This window comes from Typopeltis vanoorti, chromosome 14, assembly GCF_054136105.1.
Source record: "Typopeltis vanoorti isolate ZY-2024b chromosome 14, IOZ_Tvanoo_1.0, whole genome shotgun sequence".
Classification (NCBI taxonomy): Eukaryota; Metazoa; Arthropoda; class Arachnida; order Uropygi; family Thelyphonidae; genus Typopeltis; species Typopeltis vanoorti.
Genome location: NC_143562.1, coordinates 42,883,407 through 42,898,561, shown reverse-complemented (window position 1 = coordinate 42,898,561; position 15,155 = coordinate 42,883,407). Strand labels below are relative to the sequence as shown.

The 15,155-nt window shown below is 37.3% G+C and overlaps 1 protein-coding gene across 1 annotated transcript in view; it reads left to right on the top strand.

Annotated features, from left to right (window-relative positions):
- Positions 1-15,155, top strand: part of LOC150099409 (tolloid-like protein 2) — a 781,663-nt gene that overhangs the window by 542,328 nt on the left and 224,180 nt on the right. Inside the window, exon 10 of the mRNA XM_090403893.1 lies at positions 12,499-12,692. Within this exon, the coding sequence (XP_090260019.1) occupies positions 12,499-12,692 (194 nt within the window). The remainder of the gene's footprint in view (positions 1-12,498; positions 12,693-15,155) is intronic.

The following is a 15,155-nucleotide window of genomic DNA, read 5'->3' as shown; positions in this document are numbered from 1 at the left end:
TTTGCTGCTTTATTTCTACATTTCACTAGTTGGTAAATTTTTCTCTGTCCTTCCTTTGTTTCTAATTGATCATACAGATCTTGATATGCCATGGCCTTCGCCTGTGCCACAACTCTCTTGGCTTCTTGCTTTCTCTCTCTGTACACCTCTCTGTCCTCTTCCACTCTTGACTCATCCCACTTCTGCTTTGCCTTCCTCTTAGCTGTCACTGCCACTTGTACATTATTATTCCACCACCAACCCTCCTTCTGCTCTCTAATCTTTCCAGATATCTCACCAAGCACCTCGATTGCACAGCTCAGGATTACTTTTGAATTATGTTTCCACCAATCTTGTACACTTTCTAGTCCATCCGAAATCCTCTCTAACACCCCCTCCCTAAAACGATTCCTCACACTCTTCTTTTAAGTGAAACCACTTAATTGTCTTCATCCCATGGCTTCCAGAGGTTCTTATCTTCGATCTTATTTAAAGTCTGCGCACAGCAGTCAGTGTTACTCTGCCACTTGATCTGTTGGAATTACTTTATAATTTGTCACAACCTTAAGATGTTTTCTTCTAGTCAAAATGTAGTCAATTTGTGAACTGTTGTTACCACTCCTAAATGTTATCAAATGTTCTTCCCTCTTGTAGAAAAACGAGTTCACAATTGCCAGATCAAGCACTACTGCAAAATCCACAACCCTCTCTCCTTCCTGGTTCATCATTCCCACTCTGTGGCCACCATGCACCCCCTTCACAGTCTCTATTCTGTCTCCCTATGTGTCCGTTCAAGTCACCTCCGACAATCACCATCTCGTTTTCTTCCAGTTCCCCTATTTCTTCATCTAACACGTTCCAGAACTCGTCTTTCTCCTCTGCTGTACAGCCAACTTGCGGGGCATATACACATAATACAACCACACACTCTTCTCCAAGACCCAATTTCATTCGCATGATCGTGTCGTTCCTTCTACCCACTTCCAGTACTTCGCACTTCATTCTGCCACACACCACAATTCCTACACCATTTCTTCCCTTGTTATTCGCTCCAGAGTAGAACAATTTATATCCATCTCCCAGTTCCTTGAGGTAATCTAATTTCCAACCCCATCTGCTCTAATTAGACTATAATCTTGTCATGCAGTTATCTATCAAAAGCTTTTTAAAAGTCTAACTATTATTATTATTATTACCGAAGATCCCATGAGTGAAAGACTCATCTGGGAGGTCCTTTTATCATACACACCTCTCTTCCTCCTGTCCACCAGACTTTGCAAGTTGCATCTTCTCAATCTTTCCTCATACTTGACATCACAGAGGTTAGAAACTACTTTAGTCAGTCGCATCTGGACCCTTTCCAACATCTCTTTGACCCTCTGAAAACCAGGTGACCAAATCTGGGCATAATAGTCCATGTGTTGCCTAATCAAAGTTTTATACAATTGAATAAGAATCTACCTACTTTTACAAGTCAGTGTCCTCTGCATCATTCCCAGAAGCCTTTGTGTTGCCTTCACGATTTTGGCAATGTGTCTTCTAATGAAGCCATTTACTAATAAAAGTTAGTTAATGCCTTCATTAGCTAACTGCTGTTCATACCTCACCAACCAAGTCACTTGCCTTGCCTGGTCTGGTCTTTGTAGTCCTCATGGAATTGGTTATTTCCACTTCTCTTATGCTGCCTCCATAATACCCTTTTTCTCTATATCACATGCTTAATATCTTTATTCATCCATCTAACACCTACCTTATTTAACCTTCTCACCCTTGGAATACATTTAGACATTCAAGTTAAACAGTAATGGCCCTAAACAGAACCCTGAGGCACACCACAAGTGACTTTCCTGTTCCTGGATATCACTCCCCCCATACACAACTTCTTGATACCTATCAGATAGCGAGTCTCCAATTCAATGCGCCAATCTAATATCCAACCCGATCCGCTCTAGTTTGACTATCAACTTATCATGTGGTAATCTATCAAAAGCCTTTGCAAAATCTAAGTATATTACTGTGTATCGTTCTCCTCTGTCCAATGAAGCAGTCACTTACTACTTACTTATTGTAATAAGTAAGTAGATTACAAAAACATAACCTCCCTTTAGCAAATCCATGCTGTCCATCAAAGATAATACCATTGTTGTCAACCCAATTCTGGATCCTAGTTCTCAAATGCTTCTCCAACAACTTAACTACAACACCTAATACACAGATAGGTCTATATTTTGATGTTTGAGTTCTATCACCTCCTTTATGAATTGGCACAATCTTGCCCTCCTTCCACTCCTTAGGAACTTGACCCAGTGCAAGACTCGTATTAAAAAAATATGTCAAGGCCAGCATCCACTCCCTGGCACATTCCTTCAGAATACGTGGTGATATATTATCAAGTCCACAACCTTATTTACATCTAGTTTGCTCAACTCCCCAATACACCTCTTGCTCACTTAAAAGAGCCAGTCTCTCCTCCCCATCATCAACTGCATTCAATCTTTCTCTCTATGAAGTCACAGTCACAAGATTGAAAGACCTTTATGAACTGCTCATTAAGTATCTCCACCACACCTTCCACAACAGCTGTCTTTATACCATTTTCTTCAATCAAGATCATCCTTCCATAATCATTCTTTTGCTGTCTAAATATCAAAAGAACGCCTTAGGATTCTTTTTGGCTTCATTAGCTAACTGCTGTTCATACCTCTCTTTAGCTACCCTCACCAACCAAGTCACCCGACTTGCCTGGTCATTGTAATCTTCATGGAATTGGTTATTTCCACTTCTCTTATGCTGCCTCCATAATGCCCTTTTTTTTCTCTATATCGCATGCTTAATATCCTTATTTATCCATTTCACACCTACCTTATTTAACCTTCTCCCCCTAGGAATACATTTTGACATTGCACCTACTAGATGGTTTTTTAAAATTCCCCAAGCTGCATCGATTTATACTACTTTGTTTTTATATCCCACATCCAGTGCTGCTGCTGCTACCTTATTATAATAAGTAAGTATATTACTAAAACCTGACCTCCCTTTAGCAAATCCATGCTGTTCATCAAAGACAATACTATTGTTGTCAACTCAATTCTGGATCTTGATTCTCACAGGTTCTTTGCATAGAGTGCGGTTGGTGAGTGGAAGGCATTGCCTGAGTGTGTTGTGAATAGACTCATTGAGTCAGTTTAAGGCATGGTTTGATGAGCTTCGTGTATTCCTTCCACAATGAGTCTCTGACTCCATAGAAGTCAGATGTCAATAATAATACCTAACCCAAATCTTTCCATCCAAAGGACACATCTGATGTGGTCATCCCATGTACTACAAAGATGATTCCTAATTTGAAGTTCAACAAATATTCCTTCCTAAATTTGGCCCTTGTAAATTTTTAGAAATCTCAGACAGGTGAAATATACGTTTGTTTTTGTTCAGTGCTTTGGCATTGATATCAAGAGACCCAGATTAGTATACAGTTTTCTCATGGTCAAAAGAGACTTGTGTTGATGTTCTCTCTCTCTCTCTCTCCCTCTCTGTCTGTGTTTTCCTAGTGTAAATTCCTTTGAGGAATGCCATATTTTAACATAATATTCTGTAACCCTGCTGTCACCTATGCGCAAAAGCTTGCAGTTTCTTGTAAATTCACATGGAATATTTTGGTGTAAAATGATTTTAATTACCCAGTGTTGGTCCAGTCCACCATTTTGCTTATTGGAGGCTATAAATAGCTCAAAAATATTCATGTATGATAGATGATATCATATTTTTCAACATCATCATCAAATTCCTGACATATACCCTCAAGGGATGTACAGGATATGATAGTACTACATAAAAAATTTACATCATTACTAACTTCCTATCTACAATTTTCCTCCAAATCAGTCTGTTACCTGTCAAGATTTCAACATTACCAGATCTTATATTTCTATCTTCTAAGAAACTTTTAATCATATTAATCCACCTATATCTTGGTCTTCCTCTGAGTCTTTTTCCTGCCAACCTGGCAGAGAACACTTGTTTTTGCTAATCTTTCCTCTCCCATTCTGTTTAAGTGACCATATCACCTGAGATTAGCTCTGCTAACACATTCCTGGATGCTGAAATTCTTTCCTAATATCCTCATTTTTAATATGATATTGCAATTGATGCCATCTGTTCATGCCCCTAATCTTTTTCAGGACTCTCATACCTGCAGTCTCTAGTCTTTGGTCAAGTGTTTTACTTCTAACCCAGCTCTCAGATTAATAAGATAAAATTGGCTTGAATACTGTTTTGTATACAGCTAATTTAGTGTTTTGACTAATTTCTCTGTTATTTCATATAAATTTATTCATTTGACTACCTGCCATACCAGCTTGGTTGATTCTGTTGTCTATTTCCATATTTAATTTACCATCTTCACTAAAAATCGTGCCTAAGTAGCTGAAATGTTTTACTTGTTCTATACGTTCTCCATTCACAATGCAGCTGATATTTTCAGTGCTTCTGCCTATTTTCATTATCTTTGTCTTGTTATTGCTGACCTTCATACCTATCTATTACAACAGTTGTTCAGTTTAGTCAGGGAATCTTGCAGACTTGTAGCTGATTTATTTAGAAGAAGAATATCATCCGCATAAAGCAAGGAGCTGAGATTAACATCTCCAATTTTGATATCAGGTTTAATACCACTTTCCTTCATAATGTAATCCATATAGATAATGAATAACAGAGGTGATAATGTACATCCTTGTCTGGCAGCAGATTTAACATTAAACCATCTTCCTTTATTTCTAACTGCTGACTTACAACTCAAATAAAGACTAAGTATTGCTTGATATAATGTCCCATTGACACCATATAACTGTAGTGTTTCGAATAGCTTCTCTCTTGGCATCTTGTTATATGCCTTTTCATATCTACAAAATTTAAATACAGATCTTTGTTACATTCCCATGATTTTTCAACTGTTTGTCATAACATGAAAATCTGATCCTGTCAGCCTCTATTTGGCCTGAATCCAGTTTGTTCTTTACCAAGCTTCTCTTCCACAATCCTTCTCAACCGTTTCTCAAGTATACTTACATAAATCTTACCAGGAGCACTCAGTAGAGAAATATCTGTCATTCTCACATTCAGTTTTATTTCCCTTTTTATGTATTATTATAATTATTAAGAGAGAGACCTCCAGGGAATCAGACTCATCAATGGGAGGCCACATACTACATACACCAGTTATCATACTTATTCTTGAATTCATTCACACTGCTTGCACTCACAACATCCAGTAGCAATCCATTCCAATCACGCACCACCTTCTGAGAGGAAAATCTAATCCTCACCCCCTTCTTATCAGCCTTCATTCTCAGCTTCCATGATGCCCTCTCATCCTTTCCCCACCCTCGATAAATTGAAATCCTGTATGAACCTTTCAGAAGTTTGTAAGTCTCAATCATATTCTCCCTTTTTCTCCTGTTTTCTAGTGTGCAGTCTACAATATCCACCAAACTCTCCAATTTACACTCCTTTAACCTCTCTCCATAACCAGCATTACAGAGTCCTGATCACCCATTTCTGGACCTTTTCCAACCTCTCCACATTCCAATAATAACTGGGTGGCCAAATCTGATCACAGTAGTCCAAGTGTGGTCTGACCAATGCTTTATACGATGGCACAACCACGTCCTTATTCCTACTTGTCAATATACACTTTATCATAGTAGTAATGCAATCTGCAGTCTTTGTACTACCTTCAGTGTTCCTTGTAATGAGTCTGCAATGAATTATTTGACTCCATGGAGGTTCGATGTTAATTTTCATGCACTTATGATTTCATCTTACAGTTTCTAATGCTGTGGTCTTTTAACACCTCTTTGTAGTAATCACCCATGTGTATTTCAACATTTCAAGAGGCTCTGAAAGCTGTATATGGAGAGTGTGAACAAGAAAGTACAAAGTAGATTTGCCTGAGAGTGAGTGTGGTGCCTGCAGAGATATATTAGTGTATTTAAGGCATGGTATGATGAACTGTGTGTGTGTCACAAAGGGACCTCCGTCAATGAGTGTTCGACTCCATGGCAGTCTTGGAATAATAATAAAATGACTGAGGTATGCTTGATAACTTTTGTCGAATGGATAAGAAACACCTTTGGATATAAGAATGACTAAGATTTATGCTGTAGAAAATTGATTATAAAAAATTTGGTTTCACTTGGTTATAAATAAAATTCCAAGAAATTATATTCTTGATTAACACTTTATCCAAACTAAGCAAATGAAGTTTGTACATTATGTTTCTTCACAACTAGGCCCTTTTACATGGATGCTATTGACTTCACATTAAATGCCTTAGTATCCAATAATTCAAAGTACACATACTTCAGGTGTGTATAATACTAAGCTTTATTGGGAAGGACCACTACCCATAACCAATTTCACTTTTATTATGGTCTCATGTGGGCACCAGACCCAGAAGAGGTACCATGGTTGAAGTAATGCAGGTCACATATATTCCATATAATAGTAGTGAAAAGATGAAATCTTTAGGCTGTTTGTCATAAAGGCAAAACTGGTATTCAGACAACTTGTGAATTATGGAGTAAAAGAGAATGTTGTAGAAAAATACTATTGTATTTGTGTAGAATTGAAGTATATCATCACTTTCAATTTTTTAAATTCAGTTGTATTGTTTATATAGATCATTTATTAGGCACACATATTCACAAGAATATAGTAATTTTATTATTGCAAATATTTCAACTAGAAACAAACTGATCATCAATGCATCAGTATAATCACAAGGTGAAGCTAGAATAAAGAATGTTAATCCTATTTACAGAGCTGAGCCATGTGCTACAATAAAATAAGATTAGTTAATACCCAAATTTAAAATTAAGTGATTCGAAATAAAATTAAATATAATTAGTTAGTGAAATGACACAACATTATATTAAAGTTAATTTTTTTTTAAAAATTGTGGGGGGAGAAGAAAAAACACTATTGCTAGCCATTTATTATTATTATTCAAGCCTCCATGGAGTCAAAAGACTCTTCTTGGGAGACTCATCCTAGAAAACACAGAGTCTATCATACCACTCATTGACCATCTGCGCACTCTCACCAATCTATCAGGCAATGCATTCCACAGTTCAACCACCCTCTATGCAAAGAAACCTCTCCTCACCCTCTTGCTCCTTCCTCCTGTTCCACCAAGCAATTGAACTTCCAGAGTCAGCCCTGTAACTACATCTCAACAGTTTAAAATTCTCAATCATATCATCTCTTCTTCTTCTATCTACCAAACTCTGCAGTCCACATTCCCTCAGCCTGTCTTCATAACTAACTTTGTACAGTTCTTATACCATGTCCTCTTGCATCTTTATTATCCACCTCTGCACCCTTTCCACAGTTAATTTATTCCTTTCAAATCCTAGGGACCAATTTGTCCAGTTTATTCAGATCCTCAATTGCAGGGCTACCTACATTTACACTATTACTAATAACCCTTCCCAGCTTCACATCATCTGCAAACAACTGAATATCCCCCTCCCCTGCAATCCAGTGACATTGCCATTGATGAGGATGAGACTCTCCCAAACATTTGGGAGAGTCATTACCCTCTGTGTTTGTCTGTCAGCCACTCTCTTATCCATGCTACCAACTTTGTGTCCATTTCCATTTCCTCCAACTTTGGTAATAGTTTTCCATGCAGTATTCTGTTAAATTCCTTTGCAAAGGCCAGCACTATCATGATGTAGCCATTTCCCTTATCTAATTCTGCTTTCATTCTGTTATAAAATGTGAGTAAATTACTAAGGCAACAATGGATTCTTACAAATCCATGTTGCCCACCCATAGATCATGGTATTACTATCCACCAACTACTGGATTTTACCTTTAACCAACTTTTCCAGTACTTTAACCACAACTCCTGAGATGTTAATTGGTCTGTAATTTGTTACTTCTGTCTTGGAGCCACTTTTATGTAATGAAACTTTCCTGTTTTCACTCCCTTGGAACCTTACCAAAGCTGAGACTTAAATTGAACAGCTTCATCAGAGGTACTCTCGCACGTTTGCATAGCATACGGGCCAACATACCCTTTACCCCCACTGCTACATGCACTTGGTATTTTTCAATGCTGAGTACATCTTGTTCATCTGTCTCAATTATAACATAAGCCTCCGTCACATCAGCAACTGCAATACAATACACCTTTGCAAAGTGATCAATCAGCAACTCAAACATATCTTTTACTTCTGTCTCCTTCCTGTTATGAGCATTAATTAAAGTCATTCTTCCTGTCATTTGCTACTTAACAAAAACACTTTTGGGTTTACTTTTACCTGCTCAGCTAATTTTCTCTCCTAATATGATTTGCTATGGCCTTTCTTGCCATACTATTTACCCTTCTTGCTTACACTTTGTACTGCTCATGAGTATGTTGATCACCTTTTTCTTTATATTCCATCCATAATGGTTTCTTTTTTTTTTTTTTTTTGAAGCTCTTGCTTTTTATCTCAACTCATCCACATGTAATATTATCTCCTCTTTACTCTATTTATTCATTTTTCATAATTTTCTGTTATTATTATTTGTTCAATCATTTATTATTAAACCTTAGAACTATGCCTTTATATTTTCTTTTCCTTAACAGTCGTAACACGAGTTTGTAGTCATTGCTTGAGCTAGTTCAATCACTCTTAATCCTCTCTGGCTATAATTTACTTCCCCCCCCTTCTCAAGGTTGCAAGTATGCTAATTTTCATGTGTACTTAGTCTAGATTCAGGAAGTGCTTCGGGCTGGAACCAATTCCCTTGTCTATCTTGCTGACTTTCTCTTGCACTGATCTTTAAAAATTTATTTGTTTTTTCGACTATGCCATTAAAGATCACATAGAGGAATTGTGTGTCTTTCCCATACATGCAAGAGAAACATCCAGCTCAACGCGGAAATATCTCTAAAGTTTAATTCTAATTCAAGCAACGTTTACAACTAAAAATCAGTCAGGCATGGCTATTCTATCTTCAGGACACACAGATTCTATATTTTATGAGACAGTGCATTGGTAAGGCAGAATCAGGCAAGCTATTAACAAACAAAACTGTTTATTCATTCTAAATCAAGGTAATTATAAAGATTAAATCTACACATATCAAAATGTCTGTCTCTGATTAACGCAGCTAAATAACATTGGAGACAAAGAAAAGCACTTGTCTGGTTCTCCACTCGATTAAATTAGCATTTCTCGCTTAAGCTTATTGAATTAAAACAATATACATGCTCATAACAATCAGACATGTGATTAGACATATATGCACTCATACGTAACTTAACTCAGACTAAAACAGAATTAGGCATAACTGAACTTTACAATCAATTTTCCCCTTCATCACATAACATTAGCAAATTTCTCTGAACTCTGTAAACAATTAGTTCACCATTAATTAGAAGTGTGGCTTTCCGACTTCACAAAAAAAAATGTTCTTTATGCTAACTAGCTATGGGATCGGCATTCTTAGCCTTAATTTTTACAATCTAGAAAAGTTCTATAAAATTCTTACTTGCAATCTTGTCAGCTAATTCAGTACACTAGATCCTAGAGATCACATTTCTCTTCCTTTCAGTAAAAACCACAATTGGGCACTATTTCACGGCAACAATAATACAGCATACTCTGAGATCGTCAAAAAACTTTGCGGTGAGACTTCTGGAATAAACCGTCACTGCTGTTACGAACCTCCTATCATCGTCGGACTTCTGTTGGCAGGATGTGACTCCCATCCTTGGAACGGCTGGACACAGGATCCTCTTTGAAGGAAACGAGAGCCAGGAACAGAGCGATTTGGCCCCTCTATTTCTCCCTTTTATCCTATTCTCTTGACCTTGGAACTTCCTCAGATTAAACCGCCGGATATTCTTGGAGGGGGGGTCTTCTCTGCCACCTCACTGTCACTGAGTTTTGGTGGGAAAACCCTGCCGTTGACCTTCACGATTTTTGCTAGCCTCAGGTCAAGATGTCTAATCCTGTCTCAGCTATTTCTTTGTCTGTACAATTTCAGTGGTTCTTAAATATTTTAACAATTTACTCTAATATTTTAACAGATTTAATATAATTTAATTACAAGTATTTTATATAATTTATTATTTCAAAGTAAAATCGGTATAGAAAAATTTTGTACTAATTTTTCCTCATACAAGATTTTACACACATAATCTCCACTTGGTTTATCCTTCTGACTGTGGGTATGCAATCTGATCGCTGAACCACTTCCCATGCACTACTGATGTTCTTTCCATGTATCTTCTCAAGCTATGGTACTGTTCTAAGATGTCTCCAAGTCTGTTATAATTACTAGTTTATAGTTCAACATTCTATAAAGTAAAGCTGCCAAGAAATTATATTCTTGTTTTTATCCTTATCCAAGTGTAACCAAACAAAGTTTGCATGTGAAGTAACTTGCCGGCCTGGTTGGCCGAGTGGTTAGCATATCCACTCTCCAGCCAAAAGGCTGTGGGTTCAAATCCCATGATGGGCATGAATGTTTGTGATTGTCTGTAAAAATAGTGGTGGTGGTCGGTGGTAGATGGCACTGGTAGTTGCAGTTAGTGGAGTGGTGGAGACGGAGAGTTGTAGAGCAGGTGTCCTCCCTCGATGAGTCTTTGGACTCCCTGGAGGTATTATGTAATAATAATAATAATAATAACTTCATGACCGTGCTACTTGTATACAGAGGCTAATGACTTAACACAGTTGCCTTAGTATCCTATAATGCAATGCACATATCGGACAAGTGTAATGCTATTCATCATGGGAAGGACCACTACCCAGACCGGTTTCAACCGTATTGAGCTCTCATCAGTGAGAACCAGGCCCAGAAATGATACAAGGTTGAAGTAATGCATTAGTCATATTTCCATATACAAGTAGTCATAAAGTTTCTCTTGACAAAAAATTCCATATGTTTACCAACCTCCAGGGACAGGACTGCATGGTCACCCTCCATATTTGGAATCAGAATAGCCACCTTTTTTATGGATACATCTTCTGATGCTGTTCCCACATCCAGCACTCTCAAATCCCTGGTGGTTCCTACCATGACATACTGTTTCAGGTAATTATCCCTTGGCAACTGTTTAAATTCCCTTCCATCTTGCCATGCCCCCCTTTTCTCCCTACAGTCTGTGTTCCCATAATTGAAGTCTCCTTAATTATTGCTTTGCCTGTACCTGTGCTAATTCGCCAATACATGGCAACCACGTCTTCCTGCAGACCCTCTGATCTGTTACAGATTGTTATCTATCTATCTTGCACTAGATGGTCTCAAATGAACCATTTCTCACAGACCTAAAATCTTCTTGAATGCAATTTTATTGGTTGAAGTTCTCTAGCTTTCATCAGCAATACTCCACCTGCCCTATTCCCTCTATCCTCCCTGAAAATACAATACCCTTTATGTTCTATGTCTGTAACTATATCATTTTTTGTCAACCAGGTTTCACTAATGCCTATAATTTTTGGACAAGTTGAGCTTACCAATGTCAAAAATTTCTCTTCTTTGTTTGTTATGCTTTTGGCATTCATGTACATGCATTTCAACATCTCCTTTGACTCACAGTTCCTCTTGTTTTGTCATTACTAAACTATTCTGATTTGAAACCTGTGCAACTGCATTTAGCTTTATGCACTTATTTTTGTACACATACTCCTTTTGAACCCATACTTGGCTGCATCTCCACTAATATTTCTAGTTTTCTTGATTTTGCACTCCCAACCTCTCACTGAAAAGGAACTCTTTCATATTTTCTCTCATTGCATATTTCTCACTTTTCAAATCATTCGATCTAGCCAAAACAATTAATTCTTTCACTTCTCCCCTCCGCAAGCTAACGGCTTCACTAACATCCTTCATATTTGCACCTGAGGAACATGCTCTCATCACTTTCTCATTAAGTATACCTCTTATCATCAAATATTCATACAATATCTTCTCCTTTCTCTTCTAGTTTTTCTCACTTTAATACTTTTACCATTCACTTTTTCTTTCATTCTCCCTTCTGACATACCACGTAATTGTTTCTCCATTGCTCTAGCTTACATTTTATCCTGTGAAGAATGCTGTTTAGAGCACTATTTCACTCCTTACTGTACTTCATTTATTTTACCTTCAGATATTTTCATGTTCTCATTCATATTTTGGGCACTATTGTTCATTCCTTCCACATTTTCTATGAATTTATTAGTAAACTACATATTTATTGGTAAACATAATATGAAAATTTTAATAAGGTTTGTACTTTGGTTATGGCTGTTTTTCAAAAGAGAGATTCAGCTAGAAGGTTACATTAGAGTAAGATTAATAACTACTACTACTTCTTCCAGATGATAATTATAATATACAATAATGCAACAACATACAAATAAATAGCCCTGGTATATTAAATTCATTCGCGTGATGTATGTGTGTAGGATGCATGCTTATTTAAGTGAAAGGTTGTTATTTTCACAATGGCAATAAATTTTTCATTTCTATTCTTAGGTGTTCGGATGGATATTTAAAGCTTTACCTTCAAGGGCAAGAGGAACGGCAGGCATTAGATGAATTTGATCATATTTTTTGTAATCAAAATGTTCCTACTTCAATTCTGTCTGAAGGACCTAGGTTATCAATGGTATTTAGTAGTGGTTCAATAAAAGGTCCTGGATTTAAAGCACATTATACTTTTGAAACTGGTAAGATAAAAATAAAAAGCGATCTTTTATACTTATACTTTTCATACTCTGATGTTTTATGTGTAGATTTGTTTGCCAGGTTTTCAAGAGAGAGTGAGCATATATTGAAAAAGGAATGCTGGCTATGAGAACACGTTGATGGAATACCAATTTTAGAGCCCAATGGACAGGAGAAGGAAAAATGATCATCATCCTGTCCATTAGCAGGTCTAGGAGGCCTGTTATAGTATCATGCCATCTCTTAGTTGGTCATCTTGGAAGCCTTCTTACTCTAGCGATATATTGAAGAATCTGTCAAAGTATCTTCACTTTGTCTTTCTGTTTACATGCTGAAATTATTTTTGGCTATCTTGTTGGATTTATTGTGTTATTATTATTATTATTAATGCACTTCCAAGGAATTCAAGGACTCATCAAGGATAGTTTATTTAGACACTCATACTTAAATAGGTATTATATTTCTCCCTAAACCAATTTACTGAAGATACGCTCATAAATTCTAATGGTAGTCCATTTGAAATATACTGACCACATGCATGAGAAGAACCTAGGGCTCACATGCTTCTTAATTACTCCCCTAGCTATCATTCAGGTATGATTCTCATTTTTTTTTTTCTTTCATGCTTACATGGTGATCAGAATACATTTTGGAAAATTATGGAGACAACTACAGTGTTGGATTAAAACTTTAGTTTAATATAAACCAAAGTACTGTTCTGTACTGTTCAGAGTGTACAGTTATCTAATATGATGACTGTACTGTCTGAACAGTTATCATAATGTAAAGTAAGTAAGCAAAATAAGCAAAATGTAAAGTCTTGGGGTTTGGGATCCCATCAATGGATCCCAAACCCCAAGACTTTACATTTTGCTGCATTCAACTGACCCCCCCCCCTTCATTTACCCATCTGTCTAGTTTATTCAAATCCTCTTGCAAGGCTGCCATTTCTGCACTATTACTGATAACCCTTCCCAGCTTCACATCATCCGCAAACAACTGAATGTGCCCTTGCAATCCATTGACAATATCATTGGTAGACTGAACAATACAGGTCTGAGTACTGAGCCATAGAACCCCACTTGTAACCTTCTGCTTCCTTGATATTGCCCCACCATACACATCTCTCTGATACCTATCAGGTAGCCAATCCTGAATCCATTTGACTAACCCGACATTTAAACCCATGTGCTGCAACTTAAATATCAGCTTATCATGTGGCACCCTGTCAAACGCTTTTGCAAAATCCAAAAAAATGGCAGTATATGCCTTTTTCCTCATCACATGCTCTTGTCACTTTATTATAAAGGGCAATCATATTACTAAAGCAAGAGCACCCCTTAACATGATTGCCTTTTATAATAAAGTGTGTTAATTCTCAGAGATAACATTACCCTCATCTGTCCAATGCTGTATATAGTCCCTCACTAATTACTCCAAGACCTTAACAACTACTGATAAAACACAAACAGGCTTATAATTAGACACTTCCAGTCTGCTACCGCCCTTATGCAGCAGCACTATCCTTACCTTCTTTCCATTCCCTGGGTACCTTTCCTGCAACCAGACTTCTATTGAAAACCCAGTTCAATGGAGCTGTCAGTTCTTTAGCACATTCTCTCAAAACCTATGGTGAAATACCATCAAGTCCAACAGCTTTACTGGTATCCAGGGTGCTCAGTGTTTGGAACACACTCTCCTCTTGCACCTCCAAGCCCTGAACCTGCCCTATCCCTCTAGTATTAAAACCTCCTCCTGGATGAAATACTCCAAAAAAGTGCTCATTGAACAACTCCACTATGTCCTCTGCATCAGTCACTCTGTTCCCATTTTTATTCTGCAATGTCATTCTTCCACAATCATTTCTCTGCCTACTGGCCACATAGCTAAAAAATTCCCTAGGATTTTCTTTGGATCTTAGTGCCAATCTCTTCTCATATTCCAGTTTTGACTTCCTCACCATTCTGGTCACTCTCCTGGCATGCGTCTTATATTCTTCATGTATCTGTCCTCCACCCCTCTCCTTATATCTCTTCCATAATCTCTTTATCAACTGCAGTTGCTGTTTGATATCGTTTGTCATCCACTTTTCACCAAATTGTGTCCGCTTCTTCACTCGTGGAATACAGCTTACTATTGCTGCTAACAGATATTCTTTCACAAAGACCTGCAAGTGGCATTGTATGGTGATTCGATTATTAAAGGTGTGCTAGACGAGAGGATACATAAAGTATGTTTTACTGGAGATAGAATGAGTAGAGTGATTGAGGCATTAGATATGAGAAGTAAGCGAGCAAGGGTTGGTAGTTGTAATAGGTACAAATACAAATGACTTGACTGCAGATTGGATATCATGAGGTTCTTGAGTTGGATAAAAGAGAATAGTGTGAAAACAGAGGTTGTGTGAAAACCTGGTCAACAAGATTACTACCTCAGAGGTAGTAATCTTGTTGATCAGGAATGAC